This window comes from Spermophilus citellus, assembly GCF_964194105.1.
Source record: "Spermophilus citellus genome assembly, chromosome: 7".
NCBI lineage: Eukaryota > Metazoa > Chordata > Mammalia > Rodentia > Sciuridae > Spermophilus > Spermophilus citellus.
The window spans coordinates 126,452,351-126,469,994 of record NC_138188.1 but is presented as its reverse complement, the minus strand read 5'-3'; the positions used below and the strand labels follow the sequence as shown (position 1 = coordinate 126,469,994).

General features: G+C 35.8%; 2 protein-coding genes across 5 annotated transcripts in view; one reads left to right on the top strand and one right to left on the bottom strand.

The window, feature by feature from the left end:
* Positions 1 to 3,526: 3,526 nt before the first annotated feature.
* On the bottom strand, positions 3,527 to 7,298 carry CGGBP1 (CGG triplet repeat binding protein 1). Of its 3 annotated transcripts, none has more exons than XM_081302861.1 (3): positions 7,125 to 7,298; positions 6,323 to 6,526; positions 3,527 to 4,117 (listed from the first exon to the last, which is right to left on the bottom strand). In XM_081302861.1, exon 3 carries the CDS (start codon positions 4,096 to 4,098, stop codon positions 3,595 to 3,597), a length of 504 nt encoding a protein of 167 aa, XP_081158987.1. In that variant the 5' UTR covers positions 4,099 to 4,117; positions 6,323 to 6,526; positions 7,125 to 7,298; the 3' UTR covers positions 3,527 to 3,594. The 3 variants fall into 3 exon arrangements, with proteins under 3 accessions (XP_081158987.1, XP_081158988.1, XP_081158989.1); XM_081302862.1 differs by lacking the exon at positions 7,125 to 7,298 and adding an exon at positions 6,640 to 7,115; XM_081302863.1 differs by lacking the exon at positions 7,125 to 7,298 and adding an exon at positions 6,686 to 7,115.
* A 173-nt stretch (positions 7,299 to 7,471) lies between these two features.
* The window catches only part of ZNF654 (zinc finger protein 654), a 75,731-nt gene continuing 65,558 nt past the window's right edge, over positions 7,472 to 17,644 (top strand). For both annotated transcript variants that reach the window (XM_081302858.1, XM_081302857.1), the window contains exon 1: positions 7,472 to 7,817. In XM_081302858.1, the coding sequence (XP_081158984.1) occupies positions 7,626 to 7,817 (192 nt within the window). In that variant the 5' untranslated portion in view covers positions 7,472 to 7,625. The remainder of the gene's footprint in view (positions 7,818 to 17,644) is intronic.

Below are 17,644 nucleotides of genomic sequence, written 5' to 3'. Positions count from 1 at the left end.
TAATATAATCTGTTGATTTTTTGAAATTATGAACTATATTTGTCATTGGCTTGCAAAATAAAATGTGCTTCCAAAACCTTCTGAAACAGCTTTTTGAAATTTATTTCTAAAAGTCACAAAGACAAAACCTCATTAAAAAGCAATACATTTATACTAAGGATACATGCATAAGCAAAACAACAACAAAAAATAAGCACAGGAATACAAAAATTAACATAGTAAAATTTTAATTAATACAGTATTCCGGATACAAGTAAAATACCACTAGATAAGAACTGTATTTACCTCAGAAATCTATGATAGTAAGGGCTGATATAAACCAAGGTTTAAAAGAGCCACTTGACTATTCACATTTTAATCAGTGCTGACCAGAAGCTAAAGCAACTTTAGGTAATATTTTAAATGAAATTACAGAACTAACCTTCCATGTAAATCAATCAAATTAACACGTTTAAAGGTTATCTGCCCTCATTTAGTGGCAGTTGAAGTGAGTCAAAACAGAGAGCCCTTACAAAGACTAAGCATCAATGGTAAACTGTGCCTTTTGTTTTGGGCCACCTTAAATTTTATTTTGCTTGTAGGTATTTTCCATTAAGATACACACACAAATTCTTTTAGGCAAAAGTTTTAACACGGAACTTTCAGAGTGGCCATCTTACCAACTGTACTTAAAATAGCTTTTAAGCAATTAATACTTCAGAATAATCCCAAACTGATACTTAGGTGATTACAACAGGTAAGATGCAGAACTTTTTAAAGGTTTGCTGGTCCCTGAAAATTCGGTAGGTCAAATGCATTAACTGGAAGTAGCATTTGGGGGAGAAAAAAAAAAAAAGCCCTAATCAAAGATGATAATGGATAAAGTAACTATATATATAGGCTCTCATACAAAATCTTTCTGAATTTTCACCCTGTAAAAATGATTACAATGTCCTTCAGGCTTGTTATATGCCCCATATAATCAAAAAGAAACCAATTAAATGTTCAACATTTCAACAAGCTAGGAACTATTTACTGTAAGCATATAGTGAGATTCTGGAAGACATACTACCATACTTTGGGAAAATACTATTGACATGTAAGCATGTGTTGAAGGCAGTTTATAAATGAAACATTACAAATCTTATGTTTATGCATACAACTTATAAAATAGAAAAAAGTTGCTATTTTTCCAATAGGATAGCATCACACTAACACTATATAGTTAAGATTGAAAGCTTCTGTACACATGTTCACTCTACCTCCAGAGCCTCTCGGACATTCTCATTTGTTACCTAACATATGCCAATCATGGTTTCATGGATCTTTACCAGTTTGAGCAGGCTAAAACAATCATTCTTATTTAACCACAAGACAAAGTTAACCAGTTTCAGGGAATGAACGGTTCATAATCAGTAAAGAAACACTAATATTACCCCTTCCCCCCACTTTAGGATGGAAAAGTCTTCTAAGGACATGATATAATCTTAACAGAATGGACTATGTCCCTAGATACAGTGAATGTGGGAACAGTCAGGAGCCTGAAAGAACTCAATAAAATACACAGGACCTAAATTATCATCAAATAAGAAATAACTGCTAGAAACTCAAATGTGAATTACTGATTTTTCTAGTGTAACATCAATCAGTTTGCTGGGTTCTAATTTGGTCTTCCACTACATAGTTAATAGTAGTGCAAATAATACCCAAACAACAGGGAGTAGTCTAAATCACAAGGAGTTTCAAAAAATTGGAATGATTGTATATATAAATTTATTTTTGTATTCTGAAAATGTTCTAGATAACTCAATTATTTTCCTAGCTTCTTAGATCTTCTACCATATTAAAAAATTCAAATTAAACATGGTTGCCTGCAAAGTCTTTTCAAGAAGTAAAAGCAAAACACATTTTGGTTGTTTTGCTGCTGGTCTCCTTGTGTATGTGCTTTACCAATAAGAGCACTACTCTAAGCATTTATTGTGCTACTTTAACATAACCAAACATGAGAAAAATTAAAAGTTCAAATTTTGACAAAGTGATTTTGGTAGCAGGCTTTTAAAAATGAAAAGAAAATTTAATATTAGATAGCCACTCTGACCATTTGAATTAGGAACTTAAATTTTTAAGACATTTAAGATGTTTAGTATTTTCTTACTCACTTTGGTTTTTTCTTTTTTTAAATGAAGATATATGGTAAAAATGACCTCAAAGATAACTCCCTCTAAAAGTAACATAGGGCATCATTTGTCACTGCTTTGTAATAGAAATAAATTTTATCAATATTTTTAACTTGAATGTTTTCAAAGAACTAACAATTTTTAATAAAGCTCTGGTTCAAGTTTTCAGCTGTTAAATTTTTAAAAACTATAATTTGGATCTCTGATGGAGAGCACTTAGCTGGGCTACACTACTCTGACAACCGTATAGGACAGTGAGGTTCAGGAAGAGATCATTTTCTGAACATGGTTGACCTTTAACAGAACTGATTATTTCCTCACCCAAACAGCTATGCAGGATACTGCTAGATCTCCACTACAAAATCTCACCAGATTTTCTAGACAATTGTTTACCATTCATGTTTAAAAACCTTATACCACCAGAGGCAAAGCAGATAAAAATGAAAGTAAGTAAACTTGTTTCTAGTCTAGTCTATTTACCTAAATAAACTCTTATAAAATTTTATGGAAAAATTAAAAGTGTAGAAAGCAATTTCTTTATTATTTATCTGTCAGCCAAAAAGTTACTACTAATTCTCCATAAAAAGAGGAAACTCAACCACGAAATATCTACCAGTTTAAATTAAAACATCAGTCCTGAAGTGACACCAAGACAAATTTAAGATGATGCTTAAAATGAATGCTATGGTTCAAAAGTTTGTGTTTATATAAGAGACTAAAATCTTGTCACTGCAAAATCCCCAATATTTTTTTGGCACTGACATTAGAAGAAAGATTTTAGTCTTTTGGTCACTAGAAGCTGCTAACTAAATACAAGCCTGAAAAAAGGGGGAGAAAAGAATGAGGAACTGAAGGGTACTTAGGTAAGTATTTCATATACAAATAAAACTGTTCAAAATAAACAGTCATTTCTACTAGGGATCTGAAGATATAAGAACAGTTTCCCACCATCTCTTCCATTTTGAAGAGGATCCTCTAATCAGAAATAATTTCTTTAAGTTACTGTAAGTGGTGTTGCCTGACAGCAGCTTCAATTTCCTAGGCTAGTCTTCAATCCAAAAAATTAAGTAATCTCACAAGGAATAATCATACATGGCAACAGGGCTAAAAAAGCAGGGCTGTTCTTTCATGCACAAACATTTCAGGAGAAAAACCATCAATTTTAAAGATAACCATCAGACTTCAGGTATCCTAGCACACTCTTATACCTAAGTTTTGCTTTATACCATTGGTGACTAAAATTAATTAATAGTAAGTTTTGCAGTGAGGTTTTTTTCTTTCTTTTTTTTTTTTTTTGCCTGCAACTATATACACATTGCAAAACTATTCTGCATCACATGATTTTAAATGAAATAAATATAAAAATGAACCACACAATCAACACATAACTTTAATACTCCACATTATTATCTTGATCACAACGGTGGTAACCTCCTTGTCAACAATCTTGTGAGTTGAGGAGCTGATTCTCATTCTCATATCCATCAGGCAGATATGCTCTCCTCAGCTGGTCTGACTTAGGTATGGAGCCTCCATTCTTCACATGGCGAGACAGGAAAGCACGGACTGCTGGGTGATCAGCCTTCTCAAGGGGGATGTTGGCTTCCAGGCACATTTTCACAAAGTCCTGGATAACACTGACTTTCTCTGTTTGCGCAGTACTGTTGCACTGAAGAGATGCAGTTAGGGGCCTCTGCTTCTTTCTCACATTCTGCTCTTCAAATTCTGCCTTCCTCTTGGTATGGGTCTTTGACTTGAGGTGGTCACTGATTGCAGACTTGCGAACATGATTCAGAACCACATTGCAAGAAGTGCAGAAGAGTTTTCCTCCATCTTCGTGAAGCTCACCTCCAAACTCAGTGACACGATCCAGGGGTGTCACATACAAAGCAGTCTTAGAACGGTTTCGGGCAGGTGGTGCTGTTACTACAAATCGTTCCATTTTAATCCTGAATTAGGTTCTTTCAAGACAAAAAACAAAAATAAGTATATGACAAAGTTTATTTTAGAAGTAACTGACAATAAAAAACTTAATTCAAATTAAAAGACTCCATTAAATCTTAACTAAACATTCAATGTTACAGAAAGGCAAAACTAGAGAAAGTTACACTAACGACTAGGTTAATTCTTTGTTTATTAATGATATTTGAATAAATTAGAACTATGGAAGAACTCAAACTATCCCATATGTCACTATCTTTCAGGAAAACCTAATCAAAGTAAACTTTGCGAGTACTAATTATATTAATCTTATCCAATTTAGATATGTGTTCGAGTTTAAAAGAGCTTCTTGGGCTGGGGTTGTGGATCAGTGGTAGAGCGCTTGCCTAGCATGTGTGAGGTACTGGGTTTGATCCCCAGAATCACATGAAAAAAAAAAAAAAAAACCCAAATAAAGGCATAATGTCCATCTACAGCTAAAAAAATATTTAAAAAAATTAAAAAAAGAGAGCTTTTTTCTGGGACAAGTATAAAAAGTTGAACTTTGGGGCAAATTATTTTAGGAACTCAACGTGTACAAAGTTTCTTCTAACATGTGGGACATTAAATTGGTATAACTCTATATGAAGAGGGATGTACTCTCAAAAATTATTCAGAGAAGACCAAGTAAAAAATAAGAACGAATATAAACCAAATGTAGTTAACAGCAACAATGACACTAAATTTTAAAGTCAATATATAGAACTTGAAGTAAGTTATTTGCTAATGCGTGTATACAACTCCTAAGTTTTCTGAAAGATGATAATCCAAGATATGCAAAGTGCTCTATTTTCCATGCTTGGTTTCCTTTTGCCATTATGCCATGAACAACTGTATTAGATAATATTTATTTCACTATTAACTAATAATTTAGATAAAATCAAAGACTTAATATAGCGTCCAATAGGATAGATGATCATTCAAAAGTGGATGATGGAAAAAGTAAATGAAAGACTAGGGATGTAGCTCCATGGTAGAGCACCTGCCTAGCAGGAGTGAAGACCTATGTTTAATTCTAAACACCAAAAAAGGAGGGGGGAAAAAAAAGCAAATGAGCATCTTAACTATTTGTCCAAATAGTTACTCAATTTAGAAGCAACTTAATAATTTATCAACTTATCCTAATTATAAACTTTTATGACCATTGGACTAAATGTTAAAAACATAAATTAAAGGCATTGGTGACCTGAGATAACCAATATACTTTAGTTGGTGAAAAATGATTAGCTAAGTCTTATTTTTTCCCTGTTTATAAGATATTAAAATAAATTTGAGAAAACTGAATCGGAACTCTGTTCTGTATAACTATGTAAAGAAAAAGATTCCCAAGTATATTCTGAAGAATTATGTTTTATAAGAATAATCACAAACAATGTACTAGTACATTGTATTACTCCACAGTACAGAATTAATAGCTGAGTAACATGAATTTTCACTCCAAAGAACTTTAAACTGTCAGTGTGTTGGACATCTCTGGACACAATCCAGAGGACTTAACATTTCGCAGAAATTCTGAAAATTATGATAAAATCTAGGTTTTAATAGGCTTAAATTGTATTTTTTTTTTTGCATTGAAAAGTTTTAGTGTACAACTCTCATTTGTCAGGTACAATGTTAGGTTATAGGTTTGTAATGGCAAAGAAGACAGATAAGATTCCTGCTCAGTATTTACTAAGTTATCATTACATGTTTATACCTTAAGTTAATGGTATGTATTTTACACTCCTATAACAAACTAATCCTGATTATGATCAATGTCTTTAAGGTAGTCATGAAAAACGTTAAATATCTGTACCCAGTTATGTTTTAAATTCTATTTTCTATGTGAAAAGTATTCTACCTTTAAATATTTGATTTCAAATTTTGAAACAATACACAAACATGCAATTGTTTGCAGTATAAAGTGTTCAATCACTTGTGCTAAGGTGAAAGGTCTACACTTTCCAAAGTCCTGGAACTTTTAAAAAGTCTGTTTCTGTTACTGCAGAGGCAGCTATTCACCCAGCAGAGGATGCTCCAGTTGACAGACCCAAACAACAAATGTATTTAATAGAAGATAAGGATATTTTAAACAAACGATGAAGTTTAAAAAGTTGACTGTAGAAATTAGCGAACAAAAGAAAACAGCAACTAATTTACAAGATCAAAATGAAGCTCATTAGAAGTTTTCAAGTTTAAATGTTTACCGGATTAGTTTCCAGTTTTTTTTTCTTGATACTTAGTAGTGAAGGGTCTCCAGCGCAAAACCTGAGACACATCAAATCCTGGCACTTTCCGTTTATTCACACCCGGAGACGCCTTCAAATCAGTTTTTCAACAAGTGGTGGTGGGGAAATAGTTTCTGGGCTTGCACCCTATTTTCCCTGAGGTGCCGGGAAGTCATGCCTTTACTGTAAAACACGGAAAACAAATGGAAAAGAAAAATGGGGGAGGGGAAAGAAAGAAAGGTGGATAAAAATATGAAAAAGAAAATCAACGGCTACAACGCAGGTGTCTCTAAAACCTCTATTTAGTTAATTCCACGCCACCAACTCGATCCTCACGTTTACCCCCACACTTCTCAGCCCCGTATCTTCTAGGTTTTCCGTCCCGCTCTACATCTCCTCGCGCTCCCCAGGCCCCTGGGTTCCGGCGGGGGTGGGGAGAGGCGGGGCGCGGGACGTTCCTGGCGTCCAGACTCAGTTCTCCCGCGCCGAGCTCAGCACACTGGCGCCCCACCGCGCCCACCCGCTAGCTGGATAGGGCCGTGTCTCAGCTGCCGGCTGTGGGCCCAGGAACTCGACAGCCGAGTTGGCGGCCGTCTCAGGGGAGGAGGCGGTAGTCGCCTGGCGGAGGCGGCAGTTGTCAGGCTTCCCGTCTCCTCCCTCTTCCTCCCGCCGACAACGGCACCCGGCCCCGCCCCCGGCTCCCGCTTCGGGACCCAAGGCCCCGGGCCCACAGCCCACACCAACGGCCGGGCCCACCCTTGGCCTCGCAAGCTTACGGTACCGTAAGATCCGGGCCGCTGTTAGGGGAAGTGGACGAGATCCGGCCGGAAAGGAAAGAGGAAGAAAAGGAGGTGCAAGGGGGTGAGGGAGGAGGAGGAGGAGGAGGACCCGTCGCAGCCGACGCCGCTGCCCGCTCCAGCCCCGCGGCGGCCGCCGTGTCCCCCGCCGCGCCCCGTCCTCCTGCACCGCCTATGGCAGAGCCCGTAGGCGGTCCCCAGCAACCGCCGAGCAGCATTGACCAACAGACCACGGCTGTATCAAACAGACGGCTTACTTAACCAATAGTTGTGGAAGGGCGGGAATGAGTATGATTGGCGGTTATATTTCTCCAATGACAACTGGGGGCGTGGGTGGGCGGAGCCGGAAGTAGAGCCCATCCGAGTGGCCCCTGTCCGGCAGGGGCGGAGGGAAGGGGGAGGGAACTAAAGGAGGAGGAGGTTAGCCGAGGCAGCTACAGCGGCGGCGGCGCAGGGGCTGGTACGCGCTGGGCGGCGAGAGCCTCATGGCGGAGGAAGAGAGCGACCAGGAGGCCGAGCGCCTCGGAGAAGAGCTCGTGGCCATTGTGGAGTCGCCGCCGGGCCCCATAGGGCTTAGAGCTGTGGGCGACGGCAGAGGTGGCGCTGGTGGCGGCAGCTGTGGCGGCGGCGACGGCGTCGGGATCAGCAGTCGGGATTATTGCCGACGCTTCTGTCAGGTGAGGCGCCCGTCGGCCGCCCGGACTTGTCACCCGGGTTCTGGGCCTCTCTGCGTCTCGTGGCCTTCTGGTCCACCAATCTGCGCTATGTTCGGTACTCGCTTCTGCAGTCCAGCAGGAGGGTGAGGGTGACCCCCCCTTCTCCGCCTGTACCTATCAGGCTCTGGGTGGGGGACGGGGAGAAGAGTGACTTGTGGGTTTACGGTTGTTGGGAAAGTGAGAGTTTTGGGGGTGAGAAGAGACTGGGGAGAAGGAGGGTCAGCTGGATGGAAAGCTCTGTACTGACGTGCCTTCTCTGCCCCAAACAGACCCCTTCCTGCCCGAGGGTCCCGCCTTTCTTGTTTTCTACCCTGTTCCTTCTCACTTCATTGGAACCTCGGATAACATTTTGTCTTCCCTCTCCGCCCTTTGCCTTCTGTGTACTCCTCTTTTAGGGGGTTAGGAGGCATGTCATTTCTCTCTTGCCTCTCCTGTCACCGCCACCCCTCCCCCTCTGTTGGGGGTCTCCCTGTCATCCCTTCCCTAGATCCCGCTGGGTCAGTCATCCAGTTTGTTTTGGCTCTGACCCTCAGTGATTTAGTCCCCCCCCACCCCCGGGGTGGGGGGCTTTAAGGGAGTGTGATTGTCATCCTTCCTTTCCTTACCTCCCTCTCTTGACACACGCACTCTTTACTAATTAACTGCTCATGGAGAAAGTCGTTTTCCTTAAACTATTGCTCTAGTTACATCACCATCACCATCCCCACCGTCCTTTAAATTACGGTGTGTTTTGTTTAGCCTATAAAATTTAGTGTCCAAACAGTGACAGTAAATTATTTCCCTTTACTCAATTAGACTGCCATTAGGATTGGATGTAGGTTAGTATTTGACTGTTAAGATATATATATATATATATATATATATATATATATATATATATATATATATATATATGTACTAACCTACTTGTTCACGAGTAAAGTTTGGATAATCTGTAGTCTTACCTTCATACATTTATTATTTAAATGTTTTGTTCTCATTTACAATACCGTTATTTTGCAAACTACTTTGAAAAAAATATTCCTTGTTCATCCTACTCCTTTTAAAATTTATATCTTGGATGCACAGGGTTCAAATCCTTGCTCCACCACTTCTTAGCTGTTTTGCCTTGTGTAAGTTTCTTAACCCCTCTGTGCTTCAGTTTCCTCCTATGTCAATTAGGGATAGTGGTTAAATGAGTAAATATGTAAGGGTTTGGATCAGATAATTTAATCTCTTTCTAGTAACGGGCATGAAATAAAGCTAACAAGTGGACATCATTTTTACTTACATTTGAGTTTTATACCCCTCTAAACATTGAAAGAAAAAGGATGAAGTTGGCATATTCAGGTAAGTTTTTAATGCTTAAGTTGTCCTTTTTTTTTTTTTTTTGGCCTTTAGTGTAATTGATAATTTGAAGATTGAAATTGTCTTGGTATAAAGGGTGTGTCAAATTTTTTTTGGCATTGTTCTGTGTTTAGTGATTTTCTTGAAAATGTATTTTTATTTTGATAATTGACAGTCACTGGATTTAGAAGTTCAATGTCTTATTTTCAGAGCACTTGTTTTACCTCTAGAAACCATATTAATGGTAGACTTTATCAGCAGGAATTTTAAACTTTTGAAAATTAGTGTACAGTTGATGTTGTTAATGTATTCAGGGGCAAAAAAGTTGCTCCAATTTTTTCTGTTTTGCTTTTTATGTCATTAAAAAGCAACTTGGCCTTGTGTGCCTGTGTGTGTGTGTGTGTGTGTGTGTGTGTGCGCGCGCGCGCGCGCGCGCGCTAAAGGCTGAAGATTGAACTTAGGGTTTGAGCTCTAACACTGAGCTACAGCACAGTTTTGCTCATATTATTATTATTATTTACTTGATCAAATAACCCTTAATTGCTGAAGAATTTGAAACTGTAACAGAGTATTTTGGAGAACTTCTAACTACTCTTGTTTCTTGAAATCAATTTTAAGAACAAATGAACAAGTTTAGCGTGTGAGAAACTGGCAGATCATTGACAGTAAAAATGTTAAGAACAAAGTTGACTATTTTATAAAATTCTACTATCTGCTGAATATCCTAGAAGATAAAACTAAGTGGGAAGAACCTAATGGGCTTTTGTTTGTACTGTTAAATTGTGAATGTTATAATGACATACTTTCATGTTAACAATTTTTATCTGAAATCGAACTACTTATTTTATAATACTCTAGATTACCAATAGAGTCTGTTCTTGAATTTCTGTTTTGGTTCTACCTTGCAGGTGAGTTTTGTGAAGTTATTTTTTTTATATTCAGACTAGTAGATGGAATAAAAAGAATCACCTGTATTAAGTTGGATTTTGTCTACTGATTAATAAAGTTCTACTTTAGGACTTCTGTTTTATCAGTATGAAAACTAGATTATATAACCTAATTTCCTAAATTGTTTCTTTTTAAAGATGTGGATTTCTACTATTTACTGAGAGTAATATTAAATAATATGTATTCATTAGAAAATGACTTAATCACAGGTAATCTTTAAAATGGATAACATGCACTTGGTAGGTGTCAGTTAACTCAATATATGAAATATACTCACAGCCCCATGGTATTGAGAAGAAAAGCTCCAATTTATATTTCTCCTTTTAGAGGGAAATATGAATCAAAATGCTTGGCAGTTAGTTTTGTGGGTGAAGGGAGAGAGGAAGGAACATTTCTTTTGAAGAGAGGTCCTATGTCTGTCATTGTAATGAGAATTAAAACAGAAGATATCTGTAACGTTGAACTAACTGCCCTATCACATACTCCCTTTTGCCTTTATGAGTAGATTCTAAACAAATGTTTACATAAAATAGGCTCTTAACTAATACTTAATTTGCTTCGATGATGAAAGGTAAGGGAAAGTAACTTTTTTTTTTTTTTTTAAAGACGTTTAACTCTTAGCCTTTAGTTGAAATTTAGGCCTGAACAAATTAACTTGTGTAGGTTCCAGGGGGTGGGCAAGATGGGATTTGGACCTAGTCATCAGTATATACTGAAAAGCAGATTAAAATTACAGATAATCTTCAAATAATTATAAAGTGAAAAAAAATATTTTTGGCAAGTTGGTACAAAGGGAAGAAAAAAATGTTCCTGCAAGTACTCAAGGAATCATGGATAAAAAGTTTAAAAAGTATTGTTTCATTATGCCATAATGGGAAAAAATATTTAAAGAAACAGATCATTATTGTTTCTCTGACTTATTAGGTGCTATGAACATTTCCTGAATTCCTGAAGGTTATAATAATTAAACTTATTTTGTTACCAGATATATTGAAAAATTGTAAACTAAACAAGTTAAGGTACTTTCTTCTTAGGTGGCAGAATGAATACAGTAAATAATAAATATTTCTGGAAACACATTTAAATGTTAATTAAAGTGGACCTTAAATTTATTTTGTACTACAGTTGTCTTAATAGGCATCCCATGAGGATGTCATGAGTATAAAATGAGTCAGTGCACATAAAGTGCTTAGTACAATACTTAGTACATAAATAGGCTTAAATAGAAGCTATTAATATTTCTGTCATATGAAATCGACTGAGTTTAAAAGGGGCATTAGAGATAATCTAATATGAAGGTAGTTTATAGTTTGTATCCTACAATACACTTAAGAGAAAATTTAGAAATGTTACAATTCTTAAATTCTGTTCTATTTCTGTTTATAACCAGATGCTCCTGGTGAAACCAATGATTTGCAGAGCAACTACATTTTCTCTGTTAGAAATTTTGCATCTTGAGGGGTAGGCATTTGAATGGTTATCTACCTACCTATTTCCCTACCTACCTACCTACCTGTCTATCTTTGGGTACTGGTGGTTGAACCCTGGGGGTGCTTTACCACAGCTACATCCCCAGCCCTTTCTATTTTTTATTTTGAGATAGGGTCTTGCTAAGCTGCTGAGGTTGGCTTTTAACTTGCTATTCTCCTGCCTCAGCCTCCCAAGTTGCTGAGATTACAGATGTGTACCACTACATATGGTGAACCTTGAAATATTTTTAATTGTCATTATTGGCAGCAAGTAAGTAGAGGTCAGAGAATGTCCTATAATGCACAGAAGAGGTCCAACAAATAATAATTTGGTCTAAAATATTAATAATGCTTATGTGGAGAAATTCTGCTATACTTTTGAGACGCTTAGTGGATATTTTATATGTTTAATGCTCCATGTGGCAAAGGGTAATTAATGATTATTTAAAAAAAATTTTGATGAACTCTTGTAGGCACTGTAACACATACTTAACAGAAAAAATTTTATTATTTCTATAAAATAACTTGTATGTCTCTTTAGAGGTATTAATTTGGGGGAAAACCTCTTAGTTTTTCTATAGAATTTACATAATACTTCTAGTTTGGAAGTAGTTTCTTAAGTTGTATAATAAGTTTTTACCAATTTTTGCTATTAATTGAAATTATCTTTTAATGTATCTCTAGTTTTATCCATGTACATTATTTAAAAAATACTAAGCCAAATATCAGGACTTGCATTTTTCTGCTAATAAAAATCTGACTTAAGTAGCTTAAACAAGGTAGGCATTTATTTCTTATGTAAAAAGTCTTACATAGTAAGTAGAGGGATGGTATAGTAGTCTTATCATTATTGTATTGTCATTTACACATATCAGTCATCCTTGCCTTCCTAGCCTGAGTTTGTCTCTTGACCCAAAATTGTTGCTAAAATTCAGGCCATCACATATGACTTCCAAGTGGTAGGAATAGGCATCTCTGTGGGATAAACAAAAAAATCATTTGCCTCAAATCCTACTTATTGAATTCTTCCAGGTTGTTTAACTATCCACATCTGAAAAGAATGGTAGGAAATTTTTTGTTCAAATTTTTATGTTTTCCTGATTAGTGCATGTGTTATGATTTTGCTAGTAGGGAAGAAAGAAAATAAGAATAGGAATTATAGATATAACTAATTTTTCATGGTGGGAAGAGTCATAGCGTACAAAAACTAGCAGTCATGCTCTCTTTCCTTCTCTACTTCTTACTTTTCAAAGGCAATCCTTATAATTCTTAGTTCTTTTAGTATTTACCTCCATGTTTATAAATATATTTCTTTATTTAAAAAGGAGGGATTTAACCCAGAGGCACTTTACTATTGACCTACATTCCCAGTCTTTTCAATTTTTTATTTTTAGACAGGGTCTCAATTAAGTTGCTGAGGGCCTCTCCAAGTTATTGAGGCTGGCCTTCAATTTAGGATCCTCCCTGTCTCAGCTTCCTAAGTGCCTGGGATTACAGGTGTGCCCCACCACACCTGACTGTTTTTTCTTTAATTGTGCATTTGATCAGTAAACTTAATTGAGGAAGGTAGGGACTACATGACCATTTTGACTTTCAGAATATTCAGTATGTACACTTTGATTTTATCCTGTTTTCTCCATACTTCCTTTCTTTCAAACTTCCCTCTGCACTTCATTTCTTTCTCTCCAGAAAATTAGTTTTCAGCTTCCCTAGAGAATTAGGAGGTAGCTTCCATTGTTTTGCTATGAAGGGAGTCTTGGGAACATTTTAAATTGATATCTCTCTCTTTCATTTTACTTTTATTTCCATTTTTAGAGGTATGTGGTGCCTCAAATTCCTGAGATTTTCTGGGGTTCTGAGGCTCTTGAGGCACAAATCAATTCCTAAATTCTCTCCACTCATGGAATGGGTTTCAGTTTCTTAGGTCTGTTTAGCCAGTTACCACCCATCCATCTAATTTCTAGCTACCCAAATATAGTCATCTCCTTTCTAATTCCTTTTGTCCTTGTGGATTTAGGTCTTTTAAAACAAAAATATTTTACTGTTATTTTAGTGGAGTTTGCAAGTGGGAACAGAAGTAAATGTGTGTTCAATTTGCCATACTTAACTAGAAGTCTCAAATTAGTTTTCTAGCTCAGTAAAGAATAATAGACATGAAAGATGATGAAAAGAAAAAGTATTAAAAGTAACTACAGTGATTTATTACTTTTGCAAGAGTGTTTTTGACCTGTTCTGTATTCAGAGCTAGAAATAATTTCATTGCATCCATTTACTTTATGTATTCCTTTGGCAGAGTTATTTTATTTTTATTTCTAAATTGCAAAGTAAAATTTTTAGCTGTTTTTTTAAAGTGATTTTTAAAAAATTGTTTTTAAAATTTGGCACATTTGGATACTTCCAGTTCATAAAAGGTGAATTTCATGGAAAACCATTAACTTTTTTACTAGGAAAAAAATTTAAATGAATCTTAGGTCATGATGACTATATTTGGGGAACTAAGTATTATTGTTTTTTAGTGCTTTTCAGGTTGAATTCTAACTGTTCACAATGATATTATTTATAATAACAAATCATTGAAAAAAAATAATCTTAATGAGAAATGGTAGAAGAGCTTTACATATAATGGAATTCTGTGTCTCCCACCCCCAAAGACAAATAATATTTTTTCATATGGGAAATTTTTTATACAAGTTGAATATCCTTTATCTGAAATGCTTGTTACCAAAAGTATTTTGGATTTTGGAATTTTTTAGATTTTGGAATATTTGCATGTACATAATAAGATATCTTGGGGGGGGACCCAACACCCAATATAAACTTCATTCGTGTTTTATATATACTTCATATATGTAGACTGAAGGTAATTTTATTTGATATTTTTGGTGAATCTTGCATTTTTGATTTTGATCTGTCACCTGAGGTCAGATGTTGAATTTTTGACTTGTGATACCATTTTGGCACTTAGAAAGTTTCAGGTTTTGGAGCACTGGATTTTGAATTTTTGATTTAAGGATGTTCAACCTCTAGTTTGATTGAATGTCATTTTAATTTCTGCAAAGACAGGACACAGATGATTTAAGTTTTGTTAATAAAAAAGACTGAAAAACATTATGCCTAATTGTTAGCAGTGGGTGACTTCTTAGTGGTACATTTATTACTGAATTTTATTTTTCTTGCTTTTAAACTTTTTTTCTTTGTGTTCCTGGGGATTGAATCCAGGGCCCTATATATTAACTGCTTTACTACTGAGCTACATCCCTAGATCATTCTTTTTCTTATACCATATATTTTCTTAAACCTGTTTATTTCCTTAGATTTTTTTGATTAAACCTACTTCTGTTATAATCAAAGGAAAAATAAGGTATAAAATAATATTTTTTTCTTTTCCTGCTTCACAGATTATTTTCTACAATTCAGTTATTTTGAGTATGATGAAATTTTGTTATTTCCCCCAAATATGTGAACTGCCTTTTTTTTTTAATTAAAGAATTGGTTAAGTGAACTTAATAAAGGTCATTTAGGTTGACTAATTAGATCCTAAACTTAAATAACTTATTTATACAAAAACTTGCATTAGATATATATCTACCATTCTAAATAACTATTCATTGCATTTCTTAAAAAAATCTGTCCCAAGCCAAGGATGGGGGGTACATGCCTGTATTCTCAGCCCTTTGGGAGACTAAGGCAAGAGGATCAAGATAGAGGCCAGCTTCAGCAGCTTAGCTAGACCATATCTCAAAATAAAAAATAGAACTGGGGAGGTAGCACAAGGGTAGGATGCCCCTGGATTTAAAACCTGGTACTAAAAAACAAAACAAAACAAAAAACTCAAAAACAAAACAAAACCCCTCAGGCTAAGGGTATAGCTCTGTGGTAAAGTGCTTGCCTAGTATGTATAAGGTCCTATCCCCAGTTTTAATTTTGTAGATAAAATGGTAGAAGAAAATATTTTAAGTGGAGTTTGTTACTTTTAAGATTTTTAATGATACCATCATTTTGTAGTTCTGCCAAAAAGAAGTAAGGCACCAGTTGTACTGTTAATGTTGGCACTGATTTTTTTTTCCTGCCAAAATGTGCTAAACTATACCTTAACAGTTACAAACAAGAAAGAACTTTAAATTCAAGAAATTTATGATAAAATATGTGTCTGGTGAAGTATTTGAAAGAATTTGATCATAAAAATCTGTTTGATTGAATGCCATTTTAATGTATATTAATATGTACTCATCAGGATTTTAGGGCTAGTGAAGATACTGTAGCAACCTAAATATTATAGGAGAGTGATTTATGTTCCTATTCCTAAAGTCTAGCACATTAAGACTCTATACCTTCAACTCTCAAAAGCAGCAGTGAATATGAAAATAACCCAGACTCTTTATCTGAGCAGTAATAAAATCATTGATGTGAGGGTTGAGGCTTGTCACTTATATAAGACTTTGGGGATACATAGTAGATATGCTAATGTGGATACTTGGACAAGTTGAGCTCTGCTGAGATTCTTTGGTTTAGTTTGAACATGTTGAATTTAAAGTACTTTTGCTTTGAACAAGGAGATTTTAAAGATAGTTGGACTTAACAGAAATTATAGCTCATAAGGGAGGTTTGAGCTGTGTGATTGTTATCTGAAGCCAGATGTGTGAATGCACTCACAAGGGACAAAAACAATCAAGTAGGGAAATAAGAGGAATTAATACTGAAGCTTGAGGAACTCCAAAATTAAACGGCCTAGTAGGAGTGGATGAGGCTTCAAATGAAGTTTGAGAAGGATTGAAGAGATTAGAGAAAACCAGGGAACTATAGTTTCACTGAAGGCAAGGTGAGACAATGTATCAGGATAGAGTGAGTGGTAACCTGCATCAGAAGCTGTTGAGATTCAGTTATATTAACATGGAATCTTTCGCAACTCCAAGAAAGGACTTCGTGATAGGTTCACGAGTCATGCTGGAGTAGTTTGAGGAATGGGAGATGAAGAAATAGAGGCAGTATATATAATGTGTAGAGGAGAAGGAAGGATATGGGTAGTAATGAGAAGGATTGTGGATTGAATGGAAGAAATTTAAACTAAATAAATTGGGTTCATTTAACACCTTTAGAATGAGCCATTTGAAAGGAGAAGAAATAAGTGATAATAATAGAAAATTCCTGAAAGGAAGGAACTACAAGTTTCAAAACATACATGGAGGGATTGCTTTTATATGAGCTTTACAGAAAATAGTTCATCCTTTAAGAGTGCATTAGGTGGTTGGAGATTAAAGAGAATGGAGGTCTAAGATGATAACTTATTTGAGAAGTAGATTGAACTGACCTCAGCACTATTAGAGTTTGGTAATTATGATTGTAGAGTGACCACTAGTTTGTACCTTTGTTTATCAGTGCTTACTAGGTGAAGACATGGAGAACATGACTCATTCATTAAGGGTTGAGTGATACTCTGCAATTAATTGGTTAGTTAACTTTGAGGAAAAAAAGAGAATAATTTTCTGGCCCCATTGTGGCCAAACAGCACAGAGAAGTGAAGGGATAAAAGACAGAAGGAAAAGTCGTTATATGAGTAGATATTAGCAGATAAGTCAAAGCACTGCTGTGTGTACTGTGAAAATATGTATTTATATGTATGTATGTACTATCCTCAAAATATGTGTAGTCAGTTTATTAACATATTTCTACAATTAGAATTAAATGACATTACCAGTATTTTTGCTACTCTAAAGTTTCAGTGTTCTAAATTCTTAAATTCTTACTACTGCTAATTGTCTGAGACGATTTTCTGTGTTTAAAATAGAATACTATAGATTTGGTAATTTAAAAAGGAAAGAAACATTTCTGTCAGTTCTGGAGGTTAGGAGTCCAGTATTGATGGGCTGCTTTTGGTGTGGGCCTTCTTGCTGAGGTTAAACAAGATGGAAAGCATCACATCGAAAGAGCAATGATGGGTGTATCCTTATGTTTTTCTCTTCTTATAAAAACTCATAATTCCATAATGATTGTCTTATCCTTGTGATCTTATACTTCCCAAAAGCACTGACTCCAAATACCATCAAT

Bases quoted from the DNA above. Each gene is read 5' to 3' on its own strand.
- CGGBP1 (XM_081302861.1), bottom strand. From the start codon at position 4,098: ATGGAACGATTTGTAGTAACAGCACCACCTGCCCGAAACCGTTCTAAG.